At 39.0% G+C, this 24651-nt stretch overlaps 1 protein-coding gene across 2 annotated transcripts in view; it reads right to left on the bottom strand.

Annotated features, from left to right (window-relative positions):
* LOC129762843 (autophagy-related protein 2 homolog B) overlaps window positions 1-21022 on the bottom strand; it is a 66890-nt gene extending 45868 nt beyond the window's left edge. The window contains exons 1-2 of one of the 2 annotated variants that reach the window (XM_055761406.1): window positions 20937-21022; window positions 19177-19852 (exon numbers count right to left, since the gene is read on the bottom strand). In XM_055761406.1, the coding sequence (XP_055617381.1) occupies window positions 19177-19341 (165 nt within the window). In that variant the 5' untranslated portion in view covers window positions 19342-19852; window positions 20937-21022. Of the gene's footprint in view, window positions 1-19176; window positions 20058-20936 lie in introns of those variants that run through there. The other variant, XM_055761405.1, reaches the window with a different exon arrangement.
* Between the last annotated feature and the right edge of the window lie 3629 nt (window positions 21023-24651).

Here is a 24651-nt window from a genome sequence, read left to right as displayed (position 1 = left end):
ATGTCCGAGAGGGGGTTGTTTACGTTGAAGGTGATAATCAACAAATAATAATATCCGAAATAGAAACAATTATACGGCCAATGTGTGCAAGAATCGTATTTACGTCAATATGGAATCATCAATGATCATCTAATTATATTTATTCATTAAGGGGAAATTCTCATGTAAAGGCACGAATTTTGGACGCTTTTGCGAGCTCTGAACAAATAAGCGTCCAACGCGTTCTTCGTTCAACGAATACACCATCCATACATTATTCCATTATTTGTTTATTTAGTTTTTAACAATAACCTAATGAACCTAATGAGAAAAAATATTAAAAATTAGAATAAAGTCTGCTTCATTTAATATTGGAACAAATTCTTTTGCTCATTGTGGCGCTCCTAGTGGACGGATTTGGAAACTTTTTTCACCCACGTGTCGGGAAATTCATTACCTTTCACCATGTATTTATGTCATAACACCAAACGATAGCATTTTGTAAACAACCGCCATGGAAGCCGAACGGAGAGATAAAATTGTGCACAGTTTTCTTGAAAATCCATTGTTGTCGACATCTAAGCTAGCTAAACAGCTTAAAATGCCCAGAAATACCGTATGGCGTGTTATCAAGCAGTACAAGGAAACATTGACGACGGCTCGGAAGCCGCATTCGAAGCGTCGGAGTGGAACTGTCGACCGGAAACTACGTGGGAAAGTCATCAAGGCCGTCAAGAGGAATCCCAATCTTTCAGACCGCGATTTGGCCAATAAGTTCCAGGTCGCTCACAGTACGGAGCGACGAATTCGTCTCCGGGAAGGAATAAGGTCATTTCGAGCCAGCAAACAGCCAAATCGGACGCTGAAGCAGAACAATGTGGCCAGAATCCGTGCTCGAAAGCTGTACGACCAAGTGCTGACCAAGTTCGACGGATGTATTCTGATGGACGATGAGACCTACGTGAAGGCGGACTTTGGGCAAATCCCAGGTCAAAAATTTTATTTGGCGACGACTCGGGGGGATGTACCTGCAAAATGTAAGTTCGTGTTTGCGGATAAATTCGCCCGCAAGTACATGATTTGGCAGGGGATATGCAGTTGTGGACAGAAAACCAAAGTCTTTCTCACTGACAAGACAATGACATCAGAAGTCTACAAAAAAGAGTGCCTACAGAAACGGATTCTGCCGTTTATTCGTGCCCACGACCGTCCAGTAATGTTTTGGCCGGACCTCGCAAGCTGCCATTACAGCAAAACGGTTATGGAATGGTACGCAACGAACGGGGTCAGCGTAATACCGAAGGACCTCAACCCCCCAAACTGCCCCCAGTTCCGGCCGATAGAGAAATACTGGGCAATCACGAAGCGGAGGCTTAAGGCAAAGGGAAAACTTGTTAGGAACATGACTCAAATGAAGAACTGGTGGAATCAAATCGCCAAAACGGTGGACGAAAAGGGTGTGCGCCGCCTAATGTGCCGTATTACGGGAAAAGTACGAGAATTTCTTCGAAACAGCAATGAATAATTTTTTTAATTTTTTTTTATGAAAGAGTAAAGAAAATGCTACATTTGTATGAAAAACAAATTATGAATTCGTTAATAAATGACTGAACTACACGCAATTGTTTGTGTTCCAATATTAAATGAAGCAGACTTTAGTTACAAGCTGGTGAAGTGAGGGGAATAAAAAAAAGTTGTACCATTTTAGTCTTTCTGATTATCCTAAACCAAAGAAAATCAAACAGACAGACAGTAAAGATGCCACTATCGTATGGACCTTCAACAAGATAAAAAATATTTTTTACAACATGAAAAAAAATATTTTTTTCAAGAATCTCTCAGAAAGTGATAGACGATCATATTTGATGAAAAAAATCCTTCTACGCATATGATGAAAATGCCAATGAAAATGGTCATCTTGAATTTCAAAAAGTTACCCCATAAAAATGTTCACCACCTCGAAAAAAACACCCTATGCCGAATTTCAGCTTAATCGGACTTAAGAAAGAGTGGCGCAAAGCGATCAAAGTTTGAGTTTTTTGAAAATCGAAAAATCACCTAAGGGGGGAGGTAAAGGAAATCGGGGTTTTTAAAAACAAATATTTGATGCGACATGTCTTAAAATTGCATGACACGGTTAGATTTACAGTTATCTAAAATAAATGTTTTGTCAAAAATCGATTTTCAGGCAGAAAAACGACCAAAAATAAACCTTTTTTTTTGACAAAAAAGTTTTCGAAATAACTGTGAATAATGCAATTTTAAGACATTTGGCATCAAACTTTTTTTTTGAAAACCTCGATTTTCAATTTTTCAATTTTCAAACTCAAATTTTAACGTTTGTGACACCAGTAAATGAAGTCCGAATAAGCTAATATTTTGCATAGGGTATATAATCGTGTAAATCAACATTCGGTGGCAAGTTCCGAACGAAAAATCGAGATTACTATCTTTACGGCAGACTTATCACACTTCTTAACTAGTCGAACCTAGCCAGAATTTTCACCTGCCCCCGAGCTTCTGAATGCCAAAGGAGGACTAGGCTCTACGGAATTCACGTATCTGCATGCTCGTGCTGTTTCAGTCCTGACCGAGAAATTGTCGGACAATCGCGCAGGTGCTAAGGATGACCGACTTTTGGATGCCGGCCAATTCCTTCTCCATGTTCAACACCTTTAGCGCTTCCAGAAGTGTCTTCGGGACAATTCCAGTTCCAGAGAGAACGACTGGAACAATGCTTGGGACCTCCCTTAGCCCCCACAGTTCCTTGAGCTCCACGGCCAATGGTCGGTACTTGCAGATTTTGCGACCGTGGGTCTCCTCCAGATTCTGGTGCAGTGGAATAGCGACATCGATGATGGTGACTTTACGGTCGCTCTTGTCGTAAACCATTATATCTGGGCGGTTGTGGTGGATCGAGAGGTCGGTCATAACAGTGCGATCCCAGTACAGCTTGAAACGGTCATTTTCCAGGACAGGTGTAGGCAGGTACCGGTAGTTTGGTACGTTGTCTTCCAGTAGAGCACATTGGAGCGCCAGTTGTCGATGAACAATACGGGACACGTTGTTGTGGCGCTCGGTGTAGGCTGCGTTGGCCAAAACGGAACAGCCTTCCATAATGTGCTCTATGTTTTCACCTGGTTGATGACACATCCGGCAAATGTCATCAACGTCTTGATGCCAGACGTACCGCCTGCAGTTTCTCGTCGGCATTATCCTGTCCTGGATGGCTATCATGTCGGCTTCTACTACTGAAGAGAGTTCACCACGCGTTAGCCACAGATTAGATGCGGCCTTGTCGACGTGTGGCCGGTCCAGTTGATGGGGGTGGGCACCATGCATGCCTTCTGCTTCCAAGCTGCAATCTTCTCCTCCACTGTCTGCAGATTGCAGTTGAGTTGGTACTCCGCTTGCGCCAAGTGCATAGCGCTGTATCCTCTGTCGGCGGCGCAGACAGCCCGGTATAGCGCGTTTTGGTTGGCGCGTTCTGCGAAGTACTCGCGCAGTTGTCGTACCTGGGCAACACACAGTGCAGATATGTCGACTATTCCAAGTCCCCCTTCTTTGCGTGGCAGTGAAACTCTCTCCAGTGCCGATTGAGGATGGTGCATTCCGGCCTCTTTAAATGCTTTCCTCATCCTCCTCTCAAGGTCCTCTAGGTCAGCGTTGCTCCATTTGACTACACCAAAACTGAAGGTCAGCAGGGGAACCGCGAATGTATTGATCGCGCGTACCTTGTTCCCCGCGTTGAGGAAAGTCCTCAGGACACAGTTCACTCGACTCAAGAACTTGTCTCGCAGCTCCGTCTTGATGTCGGAGTGGCGAATCCCGGTGAGCTGTCGGAATCCAAGATATTTATAGGATTCGCCGCAAACCATGTCTCTTAAAAACTCGCCGTCATAGACCTCGTAACCTCCGGATTCGGTAAGCTGCCCTTTCAGCAGATGGACACAGCGGCACTTGTCGAGGCCGAACTCCATGCAGATGTCCCTGCTTATGTCTTCGACAACCCGGATAGCTACACCTAGACGCTGACGTGAATCAGCGTAGACCTTGAGATCATCCATATAGAAGGTATGGGTCACTTCTTCGTGGGTGCCGTCGCCATACCTTATTTTATAGCCATGACCGTTTCTATTGAGCGTCCTACTGAGGGGATTCAGTCCCAAACAAAACCAAAGCGGGCTGAAAGAGTTGCCTTATCTGCAGCGTTCTAGACTGCAACACATTTTCCCCATCACTGAGGTGCAGAGACGTACTCCACTGCCTCATCGCATGCTGCAGGAACCTAACGACGACGGGATCAATTTTGTAGAGCTCCAATACCCGGACGAGAAACGAGTGAGGTATGGAGTCATAAGCCTTCCTGTAATCGATATAGGCCATGCTTAGGTTCCGCTGGTTATATACCGCCTGGCCGACTATGGCTGCGTCGATGATGGCCTGATCTTTGCAGCCATGCGTATTTTTTCTGCATCCTTTCTGCTCTTCTGCGATGATGTGATGTTGTTCGCCGTGAGCAGAAACTTTGGTGGTAATGATACTGCTTAATATCTTGTACAGACTCGATAGGCACGTTATCGATCGGTACTTTGATGGGTTCAATGTGTTGCTGTCTTTCGGGAGGAGAAAGGTGACGCCACGGGTGGCGAATTCAGGAAGGCTGTGTGGGTCACGTAGCACCTTTTTGAAGCACTCAGCTATCTTTAGATGTGCGACGGTCAGCTTCTTGTGCCAGAAGTTCTGAACACCATCGGGGCCCGGTGCTGCCCAGTTCCTCAGGTACCGCGAGGCTTCGCGGACATCGTTCTCTTCGACGATGATAGCTGGCATCTCTCCAATTTCACCACAACTCTCCTCCTCCCGTCTTAACCACATTTGCCCGTCGCGATGTTCTACTGGGGTCTCCCAAATACCAGCCCAGAAGTTCGTCACATCGCTAATATCTGGCAAACCTTCGCGGTAGTCGGGCTTCTCGTCACTAATGTGGTTTTTTTTTATCCCATTTATTTATTTATTTAAGGCTCATTAGCATTTTAGCTGTAACAGAATTTTAATCGTATACATGTCACATGGTTATTATATCTATAATTAGTACATTACACAGTTGCCATTCGCCAGTATTCCTTCTATACCATTACATATGGTATATTCACACAGTAGCCATTTAGGCGTAAGAGTATTCTTTCTGTTCTTCCATTATCCAGTTGGACACGGACAGCGGAGACAGTTGATTGATCATTGTTGAGTTATTTATAGAACAGCAGCCCGATGTATCTTGCAGAGCAGAGCACAGTTGTATAGATGAATCGATCTTATTTCGACCGTGGATCGATCTCCATCGCTGATGATTGTTGCGTGAACGTAGCTATTCTGTAACAACACAAAGATGGTCAATGAGGGCCCTGAGTTTTGAACTCACGATTGATCGCTTACTAAGCGAACGCGCAACCAATGTGGCTACGGAGACCCCCTACTATCCTTATTGGCACCAAAATAACATTTCGTTTCGTACTCCGAAAAAAACCCCAGTCCCAGAATGCCGATTTTTGACAAAAAAAAATTCGAGATGACACTAGATCTCGACGTTTCATGCAATTTTAAGACATTTGGCATCAACATTTTCTTTTCGGAAACCCCGATTTCCTTTTCTCCCCCCTTGGGTGATTTTTTCGATTTTCAAAAAACTCCAACTTTGACCGCTTTGCGCCACTCTCCCTTAAGTCCGATTGAGCTGAAATTCGGCATAGGGTGTTTTTTCGAGGTGGTGAACATTTTGTATAGGGTAACTTTTTTAAATTTTAGGGTCGTTTTTTTCCACACATTCATTGACACCCTAACGCATATGTTCGAATTTCAATAATGACAGATAAAAAATAATTATATAACAATCAAAATATTATTTGAGGCTCCTTCTTGTGGATTTTTTTATAGATATAACCACCTCCTAGGAGCTAAGGAATTATGGATTGCGTGCATCTCAGAACTTTTGAGTTGAAGTTTAAGAAAAATGAAAACATTAATAACCTTTAATTCCTGGTATCAAACTATGAAAGGGAATCCATACAAAGGTGATATTAAACGATCTACACATCAAGACACTTAAAATCTGTTGGATTCCAAACAAGAAATACGAAGAACACCTAAACCTCACCGAACGAAGTTCATCTAAAGAGTTGAGACCATCAGAAAAAAATGTAAATATGTTCGGGTGACAAGGTCTGAATATGCTGTAAAGCCAATTCCGCAACAAACACGGAATAGGGTAAACTAAGCTTACATAATGCGGAGAAGTTAATGTTGAATATCCCAAAGCCTGTGGAAGCATTAGGACTAGATCCATCAGTAAAGAAAGTTTTGGTTGAGTCAATATGTTTTTACCTTGACATGAATATTGCAGGCATAATTAATAGAAGTATTGAACAAAAAACAATTGCAGTATTATACAAGTATTGAACAAAAAACAATTGAAAACACCCAGTATTTTTATTTATCAAAAACATATATACAGCCATCCATGCCATAACATATCCAAAAAATCAGAGATATCAAAAACAAATACAATCAATTACAGGTCGGACTCGATTATCCGGAGTATTGATTTTTCTTTCACTCCGGATAATCGAATCCTCCGGATAATCGAGTAAAAAAAAACAAATTTCTCTCGGTAAACATAATATAATTATGATTTGCAATTATTTATTAATCGGTTTTGTCTAGATTGACCCGTTTGTATGTTTGTAACTTTGTCTGTAGCGCTGTACCACAATAATAGGAATTTAACCCCCTTCCTGTTGACCGATTGATCTGAAATTTAGAACACATTTTTACCTCTGGTGTCATTATGAAACTGCGTATTCCATGATCTAGAAAATCCAAGATGGCGGCCGCTACAAAATGGCGGATTATGTACATATTTTCTCAAAATCCCATCAATATGGGTTTTCCCAAAACCCCATCAATATGGGTATCGAATGAAAGGACTCGATCAGTAGAAAACAATTATTTATGGAAAATGCAAATGCAATTCAAAACCGCTTCAATGTGGGTATCAAATGAAAGGGCGTGACTAGTAGAACACAGTTATATATGAAAAATGTAAATCCAAGATGGCGATCGCTACAAAATGGCGCCATGTACTGTTTTTTTTTTCAAAACCTCATCAAATCAAAAGAAAGTTCTCGACTAGTAGAACATAGCAGATCATGAAAAATCCAATTTCAAGATGGGCGCCTCATCATTGTCCTAGATTAATGAAGAAACGGATGTGATAACTACTAACTGGTACTTGTATAATTATTTTCTAGCTTTTAGTACATTAAACCGTATAATTTAAACAGCTTTTTTACTTATTTAATTTTCTAGTTTTTAGTAAATTATCTGTATCATTAGTATACTTCTCTACATTCAAGCCATACAAAAAATGATTTTTTTTAAATTTTTATCTTTTACCTAACTTTCTTCGGAATATTTTGATGATTCTATTAGTCTATTATTCTATTAGTCAAATCATTTCATTTGATACCAATATTGAGGGGATTGCAAAAAATACATAGCCACAAATTTTGTGGCAGCGACCTTTTCGAATTTATGTTGTTCATAGTGTAGTGCATTCTCCAAGTCAAGCTATTCAGCCTTTTTTTGCGGCGGCCAAATTGAATTTTTCAAGATCATGGAATACGCAGTTTTATAATGACAGTAGAATTGATTGTATGTTCCAAATTTCAGATCATTCATTCAACAGGAACGGGGTCAATTTTCTATTAATGTGGGACAACCCTAAAAACACTCAAACATACATACAAACAGGGCAAGCTGAATGAAACCATTGAAAAGTAATTGTTTATTTGGGAACTGCGGTCATCTTGGATTTGGATTTTTCATGATCTACTGTGTTCTACCAATCAAGCACTTTCATTTGATACCCATATTGATGGGGATTTAAAAAAAATATGGCACCATTTTGGATTTGCATTTTTCATAAATAACTGTGTTCTATTAGTCAAGTCCTTTCATTTGATACTCATATTGATGGGGTTGTGAAATAAATATACATGGCGCCATCTTGTGGTGGCGGCCATTTTGGATTTGAATTTTTCACTGCATTCTACTAGTCAAACCCTTTCATTTGATACCCATATTAGCTATTCAATATGGAATTATTCAAAATTTCCGAAAATCAGAAATAAAATACTCCGGATTAGCGAATCTCGGATAATCGAGTCTCCGGATAATCGAGTCTCCGGACAATCGAGTCCGACCTGTATTACGAAAACAGAACCCAATTTTTTGTAAGTGTAATATTTATTTACAAAACTCATTCGCTTCAATTTGATATATAGATCATCTGAATTGGTCCAGAAGTACAAAAGTTATAAACTTTTGAAAGAAGTCGTTTCTGTTAAAAGGAGAAAAAATGATTTTTCGGACCGCCCTATAATGAAAATGGGCACCCTAATGAAAAATTTTTAAAAAAACACAAACTACATGTCTGGCCTACATGGGGTCTTCGATAAAGTTTATACAAACATTTATTGAATACCCTCTTAAAAACTAGTTTTGCCGATTGTTTGAAAACAAATCGTATTTAGTTCGAATATAAATCCACTAGTTCTAAATAAACTTAGCTGATAGCACGTTGTACAGTTTATTCCCAATAATAAACACACGAACAGAAAAAATGCACATTTCGCGATAGAGTAACTCTCGTCAAACCATCATTTACTACAGATATTCTGCGCCAGAGGCACAGTTTTTCCCCGCACGTGTGGACCGTTGGTCTGTTCAGTATGCGGCTATTCAAAACGGGATTAATCATCATCAACGGATAGAGAAGTGAATGTCCGTTCCCTATTGGTAGGTACCCGTTCTTTCTATTTTTATCGCACTCTTCACGAACACATCCTAGACTAAGACCGCTCGTCAGAGAAGTCGAGCGCGCTCGGTTGTGTTGTCGTCTCGGACACAAGTTGGCATGATGCGCAGATTGTTCCGAAGAGGAATATCCTCCACGTAAAATAAACATTCACTATAAAACCACGTACGGGAATATCAACACGTAATTCTCGTTCATTCCGGAGGTCGGGTATTGAGGTGATACAGGGTTTCAAATCGGACGCTGACGTGGCGCTACATCGGAAGCTGACGCTCTTGTGTTTGGTACAAATTGTGCGTTGAAAAGCAGCAACTAGTGCAGTGATTCTTCAACGGGAATTGAATAAGCATAGGGTTGGAGAACTACACCACGAGGGGGATGTAATCTCATAAAGAGTTGTAGTAGACCATTATAAATAAAAACAAAAAAAAAACAGAAAAGGTGTATATCACTCATGCATACGATTCCTTAAGTGGCGTACACATCCTAGTTGTCAACAAAAACACAGTCATTAACGATTGTTAGTGCTCTTGTCAATCGGATTATCAACAAGCAATGTTGAAGACCGCGTTGCTATCACAGTAGTCGTTCGCTAATTGGGTGATCTTTAACTAGACTGAAATCTAACTGAGCAGTTTTATGTTGAGTCAATAAACGTGTATGTAAGTTACTAAAAATCAGAATTATACATTTTACATTGTAATATGCCCATTAAACCATTATTACATACACGACAAGATGTTGCAACACGACGAAGACGACGAGCATTGAACTTATCCTCGCGACAGTCGAAGTAGTCAACAACGGGGAAAACATCTTGTCTTACCGGTCATTCTTATACAACCCACCACAATCCGTTGAAAATTTCCCCCTCTCACTGTAATGTCGTGGTATTTATATTATTGCGAATCATTGAAGCGCGCTTGCGGCATTACTGCGACGTAACATCAATATGCAAATATGCTGCAGCCGATGACGATGTGTTTCGAATGTTTGAATTCCTATTCTTATCGGCTCCTCTTTGCTTCCGGGTAAAGAGAGCATGATGTGATACGTGATATTGCACAGAGACAGTTCAAATCAGATCCTGATAAAAATTTTGTCAGTAACAGCAAAACAAAACAATAATCTGGTGTTTGTTTAGTTGCTGAACGCTAATCGAATGTGTGTATTGTATTCCGCACACATAATACATGAAGCAGACAGATTGCGAATGGAAGCGGACCTTGTGTTGGTATTTTTAGATTACGCAGAAGAACAAAGAACGATAGAATCATGTTGGTGCATGTCTGGACAAAGTTTCAACAATATGTTCTCCTCCCTGCGTCCAAATATACCATTCCTATTCCATTTTGGAAGTTGTTGTTCAGTTCAGTTGTTGTTGCAAATAAAAATGAAGGATTTTACATAAATAACATGAAATTTACATAAATAAAAATGATGGATTTTACATTTGTTTTATTCAAAAAATAACAGCTATCCGTAAATACCAAACGTCTAGTTTTTCAAACTGTTTACGACATCGACGCTTTCAACCAAAAACAAATCTACCACTTGGCAACAAATGTAATTATACTTTCATTCATTATTTTTCGCACTTTCTTTTAATCCTACTTTTCTTTACAAGCAAGCCCGTATTCATCTCACATAAAGCTTATCTCGTCCACACGAAAAGATCCCCTACAAAGAAACATCGCCCTTGTCAGTGATGCCAGTATTCTTGATTTTTTCCCGAATATCCAAAATTTTTGAAACATTTTGACGTAGGACTACGTCTAACCGGAAGATATAGGGGGTGAAATGGAAATCTAGGCACTGAACAAGTAGGAAAAAATGCAAGATTTGGAACGCTTATAACTCGAGCATTTCTCAATAGATCGCAAAGGTTTTTGCATCAATTGATAGGAAATATATCTACGCATCTATCATAACGAATAACATTTCATTTTTCGTGAGATAAATAATTGAATAATTGTGAAATATCAAGCATTGTCAAAATGCCCTATGTGCCCATTTTTGATTGGTCCATTTTGTGCTCCTCAAATCGTACCGACCAAAACGGGCAACCAGAGCAGCAGCGAAATAGAATGAAGCACGATTGGAAAGGAAAAAGAAAAAAATGAACGAAACATTGGTCGCAGTCTCACACATGCGTAATTCTCGAGCCAGCCAGTCAGCTTAAAAATCCCCGCTCCGCTGCCGTAACGATCATTCTCATTCAAACCGTACACCACATCGGTTCGCATCACAACACATCAACAAACCAACCAAAGCAGCCATGTCTGGACATGGTAAAGGAGGAAAAGTGAAGGGGAAGGCAAAATCGCGCTCGAACCGTGTTGATCTGGAGTTCCCCGCAAGGGTAGCTAGGCCGAGCGCGTTAGTACCAGTGCACCAGTCCACCTAGCCGGCGTTATATAGTTTCGGCCGCCGAAGTGATCGAGTTAGCTGGCAAAGCTGCTCGCGACGATAAGAAAACCCCCATTCGGAACAGAACACATTCGGTTCGCTGGACATCAAGACAACAACAGGCAGTTGCAGCGAGTGGCGAGTGGCAAACGCAATCGCAAAACGGCATCAGGTAGCAGAAGAAAAAAGTTTGTTCTTTATACAAACTGCTTTGGTAGCAAATCCAGAACAAGGCGGCATCGAGGGCGTTCGAAATGGGTTTTTTCAAAACCACGAGTACTAAGTTTTCTAAATTGGAACCATTCCATAAAACAAGACGCTTTTCAGGGCCAATAAACCTTCCAAAAAAGAGTTTAGGAAATACAGTTCAATGCTTTCTAAAACATTATCCAAAATAATAATAAAACACAAATTTATTTTTTCATAATTTGTTTGCCAGGTTCTGATGAGTATGTGAATTTGGCAGTTGTTCTGAGCTTATTGATAGTTGGGGACTTTCCTGATTATTAAATTTTCACCAATTCTTAAATTGTTTCCAGATTGAAAGTACAGTAATTTACAATTAGTTCGACATTTAGCTAATTGGACGGACATGTAATGCGACTTATTTAGTTGGACATTTTTGTAAACATAGAGTTCGGGGTCCAAATTATGACCCCACATTGAAAGTCGACACTGTACCACTGTCATCGCAAATGTTCAATTACAGGTTAAAATCGCCTCCAATGCGACACTCCGTAAGTGTATCTGCCAATTGCTCAGCAAGGGTAGCTAGTCCAAGCGCGTTAGTACCAGTGCACCAGTCCACCTAGCCGGCGTTATATAGTTTCGGCCGCCGAAGTGATCGAGTTGGCTGGTAAAGCTGCTCGCGACGATAAGAAAACCCGCATTCAGAACAGAACACATCAAGACAACAACAGGCAGTTGCAGCGAGTGGCGAGTGGCAAACGCAATCGCAAAACGGCATCAGGTAGCAGAAGAAAAAAGTTTGTTCTTTTTACAAACTGCTTTGGTGGCAAATCCAGAACAAGGCGGCATCGAGGGCGTTCGAAATGGTTTTTTTCAAAACCACGAGTACTAAGTTTTCTAAATTGGAACCATTCCATAAAACAAGGCGCTTTTCAGGGCCATTTAACCTTCCAAAAAAGAGTTTAGGAAATACAGTTAAATGCTTTCTAAAACAATATCCAAAATAATAATAAAACACAAATTGATTTTTTCATAATTTGTTTGCCAGGATATGATGAGTATGTGAATTTGGCAGTTGTTCTGAGCTTATTGATTTTCACAAATTCTTAAATTGCTTCTAGATTGAAAGTACAGTAATTTACACTTATCTCGATATTTAGCTAATTGGACGGACCTGTAATGCGACATATTTAGTTGGACATTTTTGTAAACATAGAGTTCGGGGTCCAAATTATGATCTCACATTGAAAGTCGACACTGTACCACTGTCATCGCAAATGTTCAATTACAGGATTAAATTACCTCCAATCCGATACTGAGTGGTGGTAATGCGACGTGTCATTGAATGTAATTTACTGTAAAATATGTCACAAGTTGGATGGGAAGAAATTTTCCAACTGTGGCGAGTGGCAAATGCAATCGCTAAACAGAAAAGTTTAGCCGAACTAGATGGGGATATCGCGTGATAACAAAACAATAAACTCTTTAGATTGAAGATAATTTTGTGATCCTGAAAAGGACCCTTTTTAGCCTGCATGTGAATACAACGAGCGAACAAATCGTAATGAATGTATTTTTTGCCATCGCTCCCTTTTAACGCTCATTCGTTCGTCTCGTTGGACTCGCCCTTCTGGCTGAGTCTGCCGATTTGTCTCTATCCTGTGAGTGTGTACCGCTAGAGTATAAAACACGCGAACCCCAAAAAAATATCTTATTTTCTTTCAAACCGTAAACCCGTGTGGTTGTACGGCATCGGCATCGTGGACGTAACAAAGGAGGACAAGTTAAGGGAAAGGCAAAGTCTCTCTCGAACCGTGCAGGTCTCCAGTTCCCTGTTGGTCGCATTCACTGATTGCTCCGCAAGGGTAACTAAGCCGAACGGATTGGTGCCGGAGCACCAGTATACCTAACAGCGATTATAGAGTTTCGGCCGTCGGAGTGCTCGAGTTGGCTTGCAAAGCTGCTCACGACAATCAGAAAACCCGCATCAAGAACAGAGCAGCTTCGGTTCGGCGCTCATCAAGGCAACAATTAGTTTCAGTGAGTGGCAAAGTGTTTCTCCGGCACGTCGCATTAAATGTAATTTACTGAACAACATGTCACAAGCTGGATGGGAAGAATTTTCCAACTGTGAAAGCTGTGGCGAGTGGCAAACGCAATAGCTAAACAGGAAGATTTAACCGAACGAGATGGGAATATCGAGTGATAACAAAAACACAACACCAAAGGTTCTTTTCACAACCATCAACATATTCATAAAGAGTAAACAGTAAACTAATCCATTTTTCAGGTAGATAGGTAGGTATTCACGTAGGAGAAGAAAATAAAACAATATATTTAAAATATATATTTAACAAAAGCTGTCCCCTTTGTATAGTCATACGTCACTCCGGTTATGTCCCCGACATTACCCACCCGTCTTTTTGATTTTCAAGATGTTTTTCTACATAAAAAAATACAATGGATGAATGTACTTGTAATTGATGATATCTGGGAATAGCACAATTCATTGAGTAATCGATTAAAGGCTGCAAATAAGTGCTATTAACCTGCAGATCGGGCAAACTTCGTTGTGTAACAAGATTCGCGATAATCCCTTGATATGACAGCCATGTTTATGACAGCACTGTGGCTTCAATGACGTTGTGTTCATCATTTTTTCACCGCCAGTCTGGTACCATTGTAGAGTTGAAGTTAATTAATACTCTCTTATATCAACTCAATTTGTACTTATCGATAACCTCTGGCGCCGGATGATAAAATATTCCGAAGGATAGAATGTATGCTACGCGATTACTAAATACGATGTAGGTTCGTTTCATTGTAGAGGTGTTTCCCAGTGACCTTCTCCCTTCTTCCCATGGATAACCTGTGTGGTCGGGTGATAAAATATTACAAAAGTTAAAAAGTATGCCACGCGATCCGGCGTGCGGATTATTCGCGACGAGTTTTATAGTAAATCTATAGGCTTTCCCAGAATCAGTCAGTGAGTGGTAAGCTCATGTTCTTTTGTTTCGGTCATGGCATTCAAATTATCTAACCACTGCACAATGGTCCAGGAGATGTATTTAAGCAGCAGGACAGTTATTCTCTAGACAAAAACTGTCTTCCACAAAGTTGTTACATATGATAGAGCGCTCATTTTTATGTTATCAAAAATAGGGTGACAAAAATTGTCGATGACATAAAAAATCTAACTTTCTTATCTTTATAGATAGAGGTAAACATAGTTCGACAATGTTGTTGTCCCAGTTATTTGAAACTTCTTTGTAGAACAAAGTTTTTCTCTATCTCTTGAAATAATCGATATAGCGCTTTTTTTTTCAAAGTTACGTTAGGGTTACCATGAAAAAAACTGTTTTTTTGCTTTAACTTTTATATCTCAAATGCAGAACTTGTCTATATCTCAACTTCACTCAGAGTTATTGATATTTCTTTCTAAAAAATACAGTCTCTTCAATTGCTTGCCATTCTTTCTGGGGCAAACATAAAAAATGTTTGTTGACGGAATTTGAAAGAACAAATTTCATTCTATATAATATGTGATTTTCGAAGATATGTTATTTTTTTGTATTTGAGTAAATTAAAATTGAAATCATGAGTTTTTTGGGTGAAAACACATCAATAACTTTGAGCAGAATTGAGATATTGACGAATTCTGCATCGCAAAATGTTGGTAATGATAAGCTCTAAAAGTCGTAAGAAGGTACTTGAAAGGTACTGTATGTGCACCTTTTTTTTCTCCACAAATCCACAGTCCTTTTTTTTCTCGTCAAAAAACTGTGCAGGATACTTTTTATGCCATCCCATGAGTCGAAATTCTTGCCCTTTTTCCCAACGGCATCTGACGATGCAATATCTGGTGAGTACGACCCAAATAGGTATTCCACCGAGTACCACATCCCAGTCAAACTCCAAGAATTTTTTTCGGACTGTCAAAGGAACATAATTCACAGCTTACTTATCATATTGACTAATTATACAGGGTTTTCCATTTCGGGCTTCCGAAAGTATACAGCCCTGCGCTGACAACCGTTTGACATAGCTGTCAACCAAAGCGTCATATCGTTAGTTGAATGTCTGCCATTTTACAATATGGATCGTTTTAGCATCGCACAACGTGTTAATTTTGTTAAATTATTATATAAAAATATATATATTATATAAAAATGATGAAAAACCGGCAAATGTTTTTCGAGCATTACGGACGGATTATGGTCGTCATGGACGGCCTACAGAGCACACAATCGCTAATGTAGTGCGTAAATTCGAACAAACTGGATCCGTAGCGGATATTGTGAAACCTGTGCAGCATCGTAATGTGCGTTCGGCCGATAATATTGCTGCTGTTGCTGCCAGTGTGGAGGATGACCCGAATGTTTCGATTCCACGGCGTGCTCAGCAATTGGTCTTGTCAAACACATCATTGTGGCGAATTTTGCATTTGGACTTGCACCTACATCCATATAAAGTCCAACTGGTACAAAAATTAGAGCGGGGTGACCATGGAATGCGTCGGGCATACGTCGATTGGGTGAACGAACAACAGCAGCAAAATGCTGAATTTTTGCATCAAATTTTCTTCAGCGATGAGGCACATTTCGAGCTCTGTGGCTATGTGAACACCCAAAATTTCCGTATATGGGGCTCAGAAAATCCACACGTGATTGTTGAGAGGCCATTGCATCCGCCAAAAGTCACTGTTTGATGCGCATTATAGTCTGGTGGAGTCATCGGGCCGTATTTGTTTGAAAATGAGGACGGCGAGACGGTAACTGTGAATGGTGAGCGCTATGACCGCATGTTAACCGATTTTTTTTGCCACAAATTGAAGATATGGATACGGGTGACATGTGGTTTCAGCAGGACGGCGCCATGTGCCACACAACACGACCGAACATGGCCATATTGCGAACGAAATTTGAGGGACGCATAATTTCGCGTTTTGGTGATGCCAATTGGCCGTCCAGATCATGCGATTTGAACCCGCTAGAATTTTTTTTGTGGGGTTATGCGAAAGACCGTGTCTATGCCAACTCTCCGCAAACTCTTGAACATTTGAAAGACAACATTCGTGAAGTTATGACCGAGAGACCGCCCCATATGTGCCGAAAAGTCATCGAAAATTACCTATTCCGGATCAAGGTGTGCGAGGAAGCCCTAGGTGGACATTTGAATGATGTTGTATTTCACACATAATGGCATAAACCAAACTTTAATTTGAAATAAAAGTTTAATCGAAATTCGAATTCTAAGTGTGTTTTACTTCAATTTATTTTCGGAATTTAAAGTTGGAAAACCCTGTAAATCGCTGATTTTGGTTCGTTTAGTTGCGTACTTGAACTTGCTGGAATTTATAATGCATAATGCAGAATTCCGTTCGAATCCCACCAGATACAAAGATGACTTTCTCCAGGTGAAGACCAGTTTTGGGGATAGCTGATTATGGTTCATTCCGCTTGCCTCAAAGATACACTCCAAAATACATCCTCAGAATACACATTTCAGCAAAGAAGTTCAACTTTATGAAAAATATGTTCAGCGCTATCAGACAGCTCAATCCTTTTTGTCGATAAATACGAATGAATTTATTGAAAATACAGAATGCAGAAATTTCCATATATTGTTGAACACAGATGTGAATAGTATTTTTTTTAATATTCATTCAACGTGTCCACGTGGATATTGTTTATACCCCCTCCCCCCTCACCGTGGACAAGCGTGGACATTTCCGTAACCCCTTCGAATATTTGGTATGAAAGACTCGTGAAACCACTTCTGAAATATGTCGTGAGTTGACCATGTATTTTTCGAAATGGAATATTCAACAGGAATTTGAACGTTTTTGAAAGCTCTTTGGGTTCTTAGTTTTTTCAATTATAAATTTGTGAGCACCCGTAGCACTAGCGCATGGCATAAAGATTATTCTATATTTCTAGATCAACATGTCAAAAGGGTCTATCTTTCTTGATCGATACTCTCTGCCGTCTTTCTCTTCCGATAACCACGGCCTTTCAGACAGATTTTGCTCCAGTTTTGCCATGTAGTTTGATAAACGAGGTCCCCTTTCACACTCCTTGTCGTCGAACACATCAGGAAATCCTGTTACTGCTGAGTTATTGATGAAAGAGAATGTAGATGGAGAGAATCGATCGAAGAAGATAGACCCTTTTGACATGTTGGTCTAGATTTTGCCACGGAGCAGTAGACTCTTCAGAGTATACCATAGTGTACCCGAGGAGAGCAAAAACTAAAATAAAAAAACAAAAACGTTTTAAAAAAATAATGAAAAAAAAACCGTTTTTGGCACGGTTCGATTTTAGCAACACAAAATATTCGGGCGTGTTGCCAAAATCGAACGAGGTATGTACCACAATCGATAAAAACAAAAAAATTAAAGGGTTTCTTTTTATCCAATAACAGTAATGGCGGGTTTACATTAGGGAGATCTATAGCTATAGATGGATTTATTCACGTGAAAATAGGTGTAAACGGGTGAGAATAAATATGATACACTTATTCGAGGTATATATAACTTGAATAAATTCAGCATATGTAAACGCTTGTGAATTTCTCACTGGTGAGAAATCACTAAAGTTGGATGCAGTTCTACTTTAGGTGAATAAATTCACCGAAGATATGAATATATTCATTATAGAAGTTCACGCTAGTGTAAACGGTTGATGCGATTTCTATAAATCTCATCATATTTCTTCACATGAATATATCCCTAGTCTAAACCCACCCTAAGATATAAGGAAAAGTGAGCATTTTCTTGAATTAAATGTATTTGTTTCACTTCAAGCTATTTGAATTTCTTCTTTTTTTTCTACATTCATGCTTCCTGTCTTTCGAAAATAAATCTTGGCAACACTGACCCTCACCCTTGTTTTCTTCAGTCTCTTCCAGTCATGTGTGTGAGTGTTGTGTTTAGGAAAAGAAGTGGGGGAGGGTTAATTCACAATCCAGACGGGTTTCCCTTACGAGAACAAAGCATTGAAGTTCTTCTTACTTTTCCACATACCCGAAAAAAAAACAAGACCATTCTTCACTCTCGTGATGTATTGGTGGAATTTTGGTTTTGTTTTTGTTTTCATTGTCGGACGAATATTGATAATATCTCGTCTATTTCTCGATGCGTCGTACAGTAGAAAACGAACGACGCAATTTTTGTTCGATCCCTCCACTTCACCTCTTTCATCTTCCATTTTATACTATATGTACGTATCTCCAACCCAAACGGATGAACATGCGAAAAAAAAGTCGTAACGTCGTGTTGTTTTTGTTTGGGTTCGTTCTGCAGGCTGGTGAGTCCGGTGCCACGCGTCTCGTCGCGCCCCCCGCCCGTCTGTACGAGCACAGCGAATATTCACCCGAGCGTCATCACGAGGTCAGCCACCGGAAAGAGCTTTGACTCCGGGGATATATGACTTGTTTATCAACAGAGAATTTCGTAGAATCTAAGAAGTGTGTATCAAATTCGGACAGTAAATATCAAGGAAGTATAGATAGAATGATGAATAAAAGCAAGAAAAAAGTGAGGAATACATTTTGAAATAAGATTTCGAAGCTAGTCGTGGATTCCGTAGCTGACCACCAATTTATTCTAATGCGTAGATACATAGGCATGTAATGTTTTGATTTTTTTAAAACATTATACCCACCAACATACTCAATCATGTTTCAATATATAAGTTTTACTGGGCCCATAATTCGCAACCTACCTGACAGGAGAGTTTAACATCTGATATCGTCCCGGTGCCATTGATGATCTCAACCTCCAGTTGCTGGACGCTAATCCGATCCTCAACATAGTGCCCCAGGTAGCGTTCCAGCAGGAAACGGCTAACTTTCTTCTTAACTATCTCCCCAAACGTGGCCCACCACATCTTGGCTAGGTTAGTCTTCTTCTTCCTTGCACGACTCGGTCGATTTTATCCTGATCACTGTTTACTGTTTCACTTCTTCCCCTTCTTCGTTTTTGTTTTTGCTTTCAGCACATTGACGAATAAAATTTCAAGGCTTCTCAGCTGTTCGATGTTTGCCTGCTTAGCTGCAGTTGCTTGCCTTCTCTTGCTCGCTTGTTTTATGTATCGGAAACTTTCCACTCAATCTCTTTTCACTCGGTGTGGGGCAAAAAAGGGCCAAGCAGGCAGATTTTCATCTCAACCAATTCGTCAATCCGGGTTCTACGCGTCAATGAAAAATTCTTCACTGGAATGCTTCATACCCCAAAGTGGTAACTTTCTAATTCTGTTCGATGGGGGGGTATATTTTTACGGTATCACAACTTTTCACATTAGCACTTTTTTGTTCCATAGACGACCTTCAATTCCTCATCACCTGAATCATCTAGAAATGACTGAACTATCCAAAAGTGGTTCCTCCCACTGAAAAAGCCTACAGATTGCAGAGTATGAAAACATACTAATCATGTAGTAGTTTGGAGGAATTGTAACTTTATATCACGATTAGAGCACTACCCAAATAGTTCCACTTTTGCTGGTCGACTGACTGAACGATCGGATTCTTTGTTCCCAGCACATCTCTTTTGGCAACGCACATACACGAACACCGTACAAAACGGAAAAAAAAGGTACTGACATATGTCACGCACACGTCACTTTCCGATGCCTTGTGTAAGTTAGAGCGAGACACCTAGAAGTGGTGCTACCTCCGTTTTACTCGTGCTTCGTTCCACATTCGATAGAACCAATACAACAGAATCGATTTTGCATTCGACGTAATTCCGATAAAAGATAATCTTTAGAAAACCTCAACGCAAAATATATAAACAAGTGTCGATATTTCGATACACCTTCAACATACATTTTCTGTATCTTACTTTCATAAATATATTGCTCATTTTAGTCGCTCGCTCATTCAGAAATTTGAAACAAAATTGCCGAATCGTGGTACCGCTCTCCTGCTGTTTACGAATAAAATGGACTGCTACGCTGCTGTTTACGAAATAGCTGTGCCGATGGAACAAACACAGCAATAATGTGTCAAAAGCAGCTGCAGGTAATCACCAACGTAAATTGACATTTACCCAGGTATGCTACAGTTGTTAAATCGTACACACACACACACACACATGAAAATATCTAGCAGAATCACAATATTTTGATCTGCATTTGTAACAACATCGTAAATTTTATTATCGAAAATCCATTTCCAGTATGCTGTTTTGCACAGAATCAATCTCGGGCAATGTTGATGCTTATTTAGCAATATTAATGCGCGAATCCTTATAGCATACCAGGGTAATTGTATCTATGGACCCGATGGGTAATCAAAACAAAATATCACAAGTCGACCGCCTGAAAACCAAATCAATTCTTCACACTCGTTGTCCCGTGTGTACTTTTGCCACAGCCTCCACCAACCAAAACAAATCGCATCTTTCCGAACAGCTTCTTCTTCTTTCTAGCTGCAAATGAAGACTGACCCAGTGAGTCACTCTTTCTTCCACAAATTCTACCTGCACGCTCAACCTTTGAAAAGATCAAACGAAAATAACATTGAACACTGCTGATTTGTGTTGTTCTCGCGAAAATTTTGGATCCATTTACTATAAAAGAAAATGGGAAATCGATTAAATATTCGACGAAAACAATAGGCACACTGATTTGCACTTAGTTGAAACGTTATTACTTTTCACGCTAACTTTAGGGGTTGGGTTCTTCGGAAGAAAATAATTTCATTTTTTCCACTAGAGGTCACCACCTTCGAATATAGTTCTTCATAGCCATCTTCACACTTGATTCTCATTTATTTGATGGTCGCATGACTTGTGCATTTTGACGTAGGACTACGTCTTTCATTGCTGCACTGGGGTGTAAAGTCAAAGTTTCGAAAACGGGAGCATTACATTGGAAGTGCTATGTTGCGAACGTTATTATCTCATTGCCGGTTCAATGAAGTTTCTTTATTTCTTTATTTCGTCAAACTATAGTAGACAACCAATTACATACATTACATTACAATTACAATATACTTAATGAATAATTTATAGCTATATTTATGAAAATCAATTATAAGAGGTATCATGTCTTTAGTATTAATAATGAATTACGAACTGCAACGCAGCAAACATATATGACAAAACTGTAATTCATGAATACAATGATCTTTCAGTCAATGACTTTTTCAATAATTTCTTCGTCATTGTCACATCAATTACATTACTGTACTTATTGTACGTTCTCATCATTCAATTAAGTGGACCATTCATAGCATATAAAGTTCGAAATGAAGTTGGTTTGAACAAATTCCGTGCTCGCAATGCTCGTGTTGTTGCATAAAAATTTAGATTTTCAAGTAAGTTTTCAGAGCTAATCCTATGTGAAACTAAGTCAATTAAACATGAAATTGTGGCATTTTCTCTGCGTTTCTCAAGTGTTTCAATATTTATTAACATACAACGAGCTTCATATGGGGGAAGGGGAGATGTTGTCCAGCCTAGCTTTCTCAGGGCAAATAATAAAAATTGTTTTTATACTGATTCTATTTGATTGGAGTGCAGTTCTTGATAGGGAGCCCATACAACACTGCAATACTCTAAAATAGATCTTACAAAACTTATATACAATGTTTTTGTTGTGTATGGATCACTGAAATTGTAACTAAATCTTTTTATGAAACCGAGCATACTATTTGCTTTATTGATCATTGCATTGTAATGTTTTTTTTATCCAAAATATATATTTTATTAAGGCTCATATGGCGTCAGCCTAACGGGGCCGGGAGTTCAATATTATTGTAATGTTTGCCAAAAGTGAGTTTCGAATGAAGAATTATACCTAAATCTCTAATTTTGACGCATCTTTCTACAGTTTCAAATCCTAGAGAACATATTAAGTCATAAGTTTCATGTTTTCGAGTATACGATATAATATTACATTTTTTCACATTAATATCTAAACGACTTTTCACGCACCATTCGAAGAAAACATCTACTTCTTGTTGGAAAATCACAAGGTCACTACATTTGGTTACTTCCATGTACAATTTCATATCATCAGCATATATTAGAATGTTGAGGTTAGTTAATACTAGTGACACATCATTTACGAATAGGATGAAAAGTAAAGGGCCTAAGTGAGAACCTTGTGGAACTCCGGATGTGACATTCACTGGATTAGAGATTTTTCCTCTAAAGCGAACAAACTGTGTTCTATTGGTGAGGTAAGATTCTACCCACTTCAATAAAGTTCCAGTTACTCCCATACGCTGGAGCTTGAAAATAAGCATTGGAATATCTACTCTGTCGAAAGCCTTGCTGAAATCTGTATAAAGAGTCTCGACAACGTTGCCTCTATCCATTACTGCAAGAGAATAGGATACAAATTCAAACAGATTTGTGGCAGTGGATCTTCCTTTATAAAAACCATGTTGATTCGGTGAAATATAATGTTTTAACTGATTGAACATTTTAGTATTGACAATAGATTCAAATAATTTGGGAACACAAGATAATATGGCGATGCCACGATAGTTATTTATGTCAGAACGGTTACCCGATTTGAATATGGGTAGTAGGAATGATTTTTTCCAGACAAAAGGAAATATTGTCAATTTTAGCGATAAATTGAGAAGCAAGGACAAAGGATGAACGAAAGCCGATGCCAACTTTTTCAACAACATTGGAGGGATGCCATCCGGCCCGGGACCTTTAGATGAATCTAGACCCTCCAGCGCGATAAGAAGTTCATTAGCGGTAATATTATTTATTGAGACCAAGTTTGCACACTCGGGTAAAAACGAAAAATAATCGTAATCTCGAACCACGTTATTTATTGTGTAGTTATCTTGGAAAAAAACGGGCGAATTTATTACTAATATCACTATCATTTGATCCAACGTATTCTCCAAATTCCATACTTGATGGAAAATTATTAGATTTCATCTTATCGCTGGCAAAATTAAAAAATTTCTTATGATCGGATTTAATATTATTTTCTATCCTTGTAATATACCTTTCATATTCTAGTGATATTTTCGCATCAAGGTTTTTACAAATATCTTTGTATATGATTAAATTATCGAAAGTTTCGCTGGCTTTGTATCTTTTATGAGCTTTTTGTTTTTTGTTTTTGAGATTTTTAATATCACGAGTGAACCATACTGGTGTTTTTGAATTTGTATTAAGTTTTTTCTTTCTTGTTAGAACATGTTCGCTTATGATTCTATACAGATTATCATCAAAAATTTCAACACCTTTGTGTATGTTCCTTTCATCTTGAAGTAGAAATGACCAATTTATATCATTAAGCTTACAATTAATTTGCTCGTAGTCTGCCTTTTGAAATCAAAATTTATCTCATTTATCTCGTGTACTTGTGCTATCGATAAATAAAGAGTATTCTATAGCGGTGTGGAATTTTTCATTTTTCCAAAGAGGACATTCAGCTTTCGAAACATGGAAATCTTCTGTGCAATTAGTAAACAACAAGTCTAGGAAACAATTTAGTTCATTTGAAATATGATTGATTTGACAAAGACCTAGTTGGCTTGTTTTATCGAAAATAAGTTGCAATGTCTCATTTTCGCCTACAATCGGGAGTAAGATTGATTCGTTCTCCTCGTCTACAATGAAATCAATTGTATTTTTATTGAAGTCCCCGTAAATATGGATTTTAATATTAGGGTCGAGTTCATCAATGACTCTGCAATATTTAAAAATTTCTCATAAGAATGTTTTTTGGCAAAATTAGGAGGGAAATATATAGATACAAAAACATGTGTTTGGCCATTAATACATACTTTAACCCATACATCAAATTCTTTATGCTGTTCACTAGGAATACGAACTGCGTTTAACAAGGCATTTACAGCAATGAGTACACCACCCCCCGATTTTTTATCACACAATGACAAATCCCGATCACACCTAAACACGTTAAAATTGTTACCAAATATGGTGGTATGATAGTCACCTCTTTCCACAGATAAAATTTCAAAGAGCTATATGCTTGTTCATTATTCACCCGAAAACTAATTTCAATAGTTTAAACATTGCTTGAAAAATAAGCTATTGGAATCACACAAATTTATATATAAGCAGATGTCCCCTCAGAAATCCACTGTAGAGAAGAATGGACTTCAACGGTTTAAAATCTCTATAACTCGACAATTCAGTCAGTCAGTCAGGAATTAACTTAAGGTGGAACCAGAATGTCGTGCTATGCGTCGCG

The sequence above is a fragment of the Toxorhynchites rutilus genome, chromosome 1 (genome assembly GCF_029784135.1).
Source record: "Toxorhynchites rutilus septentrionalis strain SRP chromosome 1, ASM2978413v1, whole genome shotgun sequence".
Classification (NCBI taxonomy): domain Eukaryota; kingdom Metazoa; phylum Arthropoda; class Insecta; order Diptera; family Culicidae; genus Toxorhynchites; species Toxorhynchites rutilus.
Note: the sequence above shows the minus strand (reverse complement) of the source record. Positions and strands in the feature narration are given on the sequence as shown.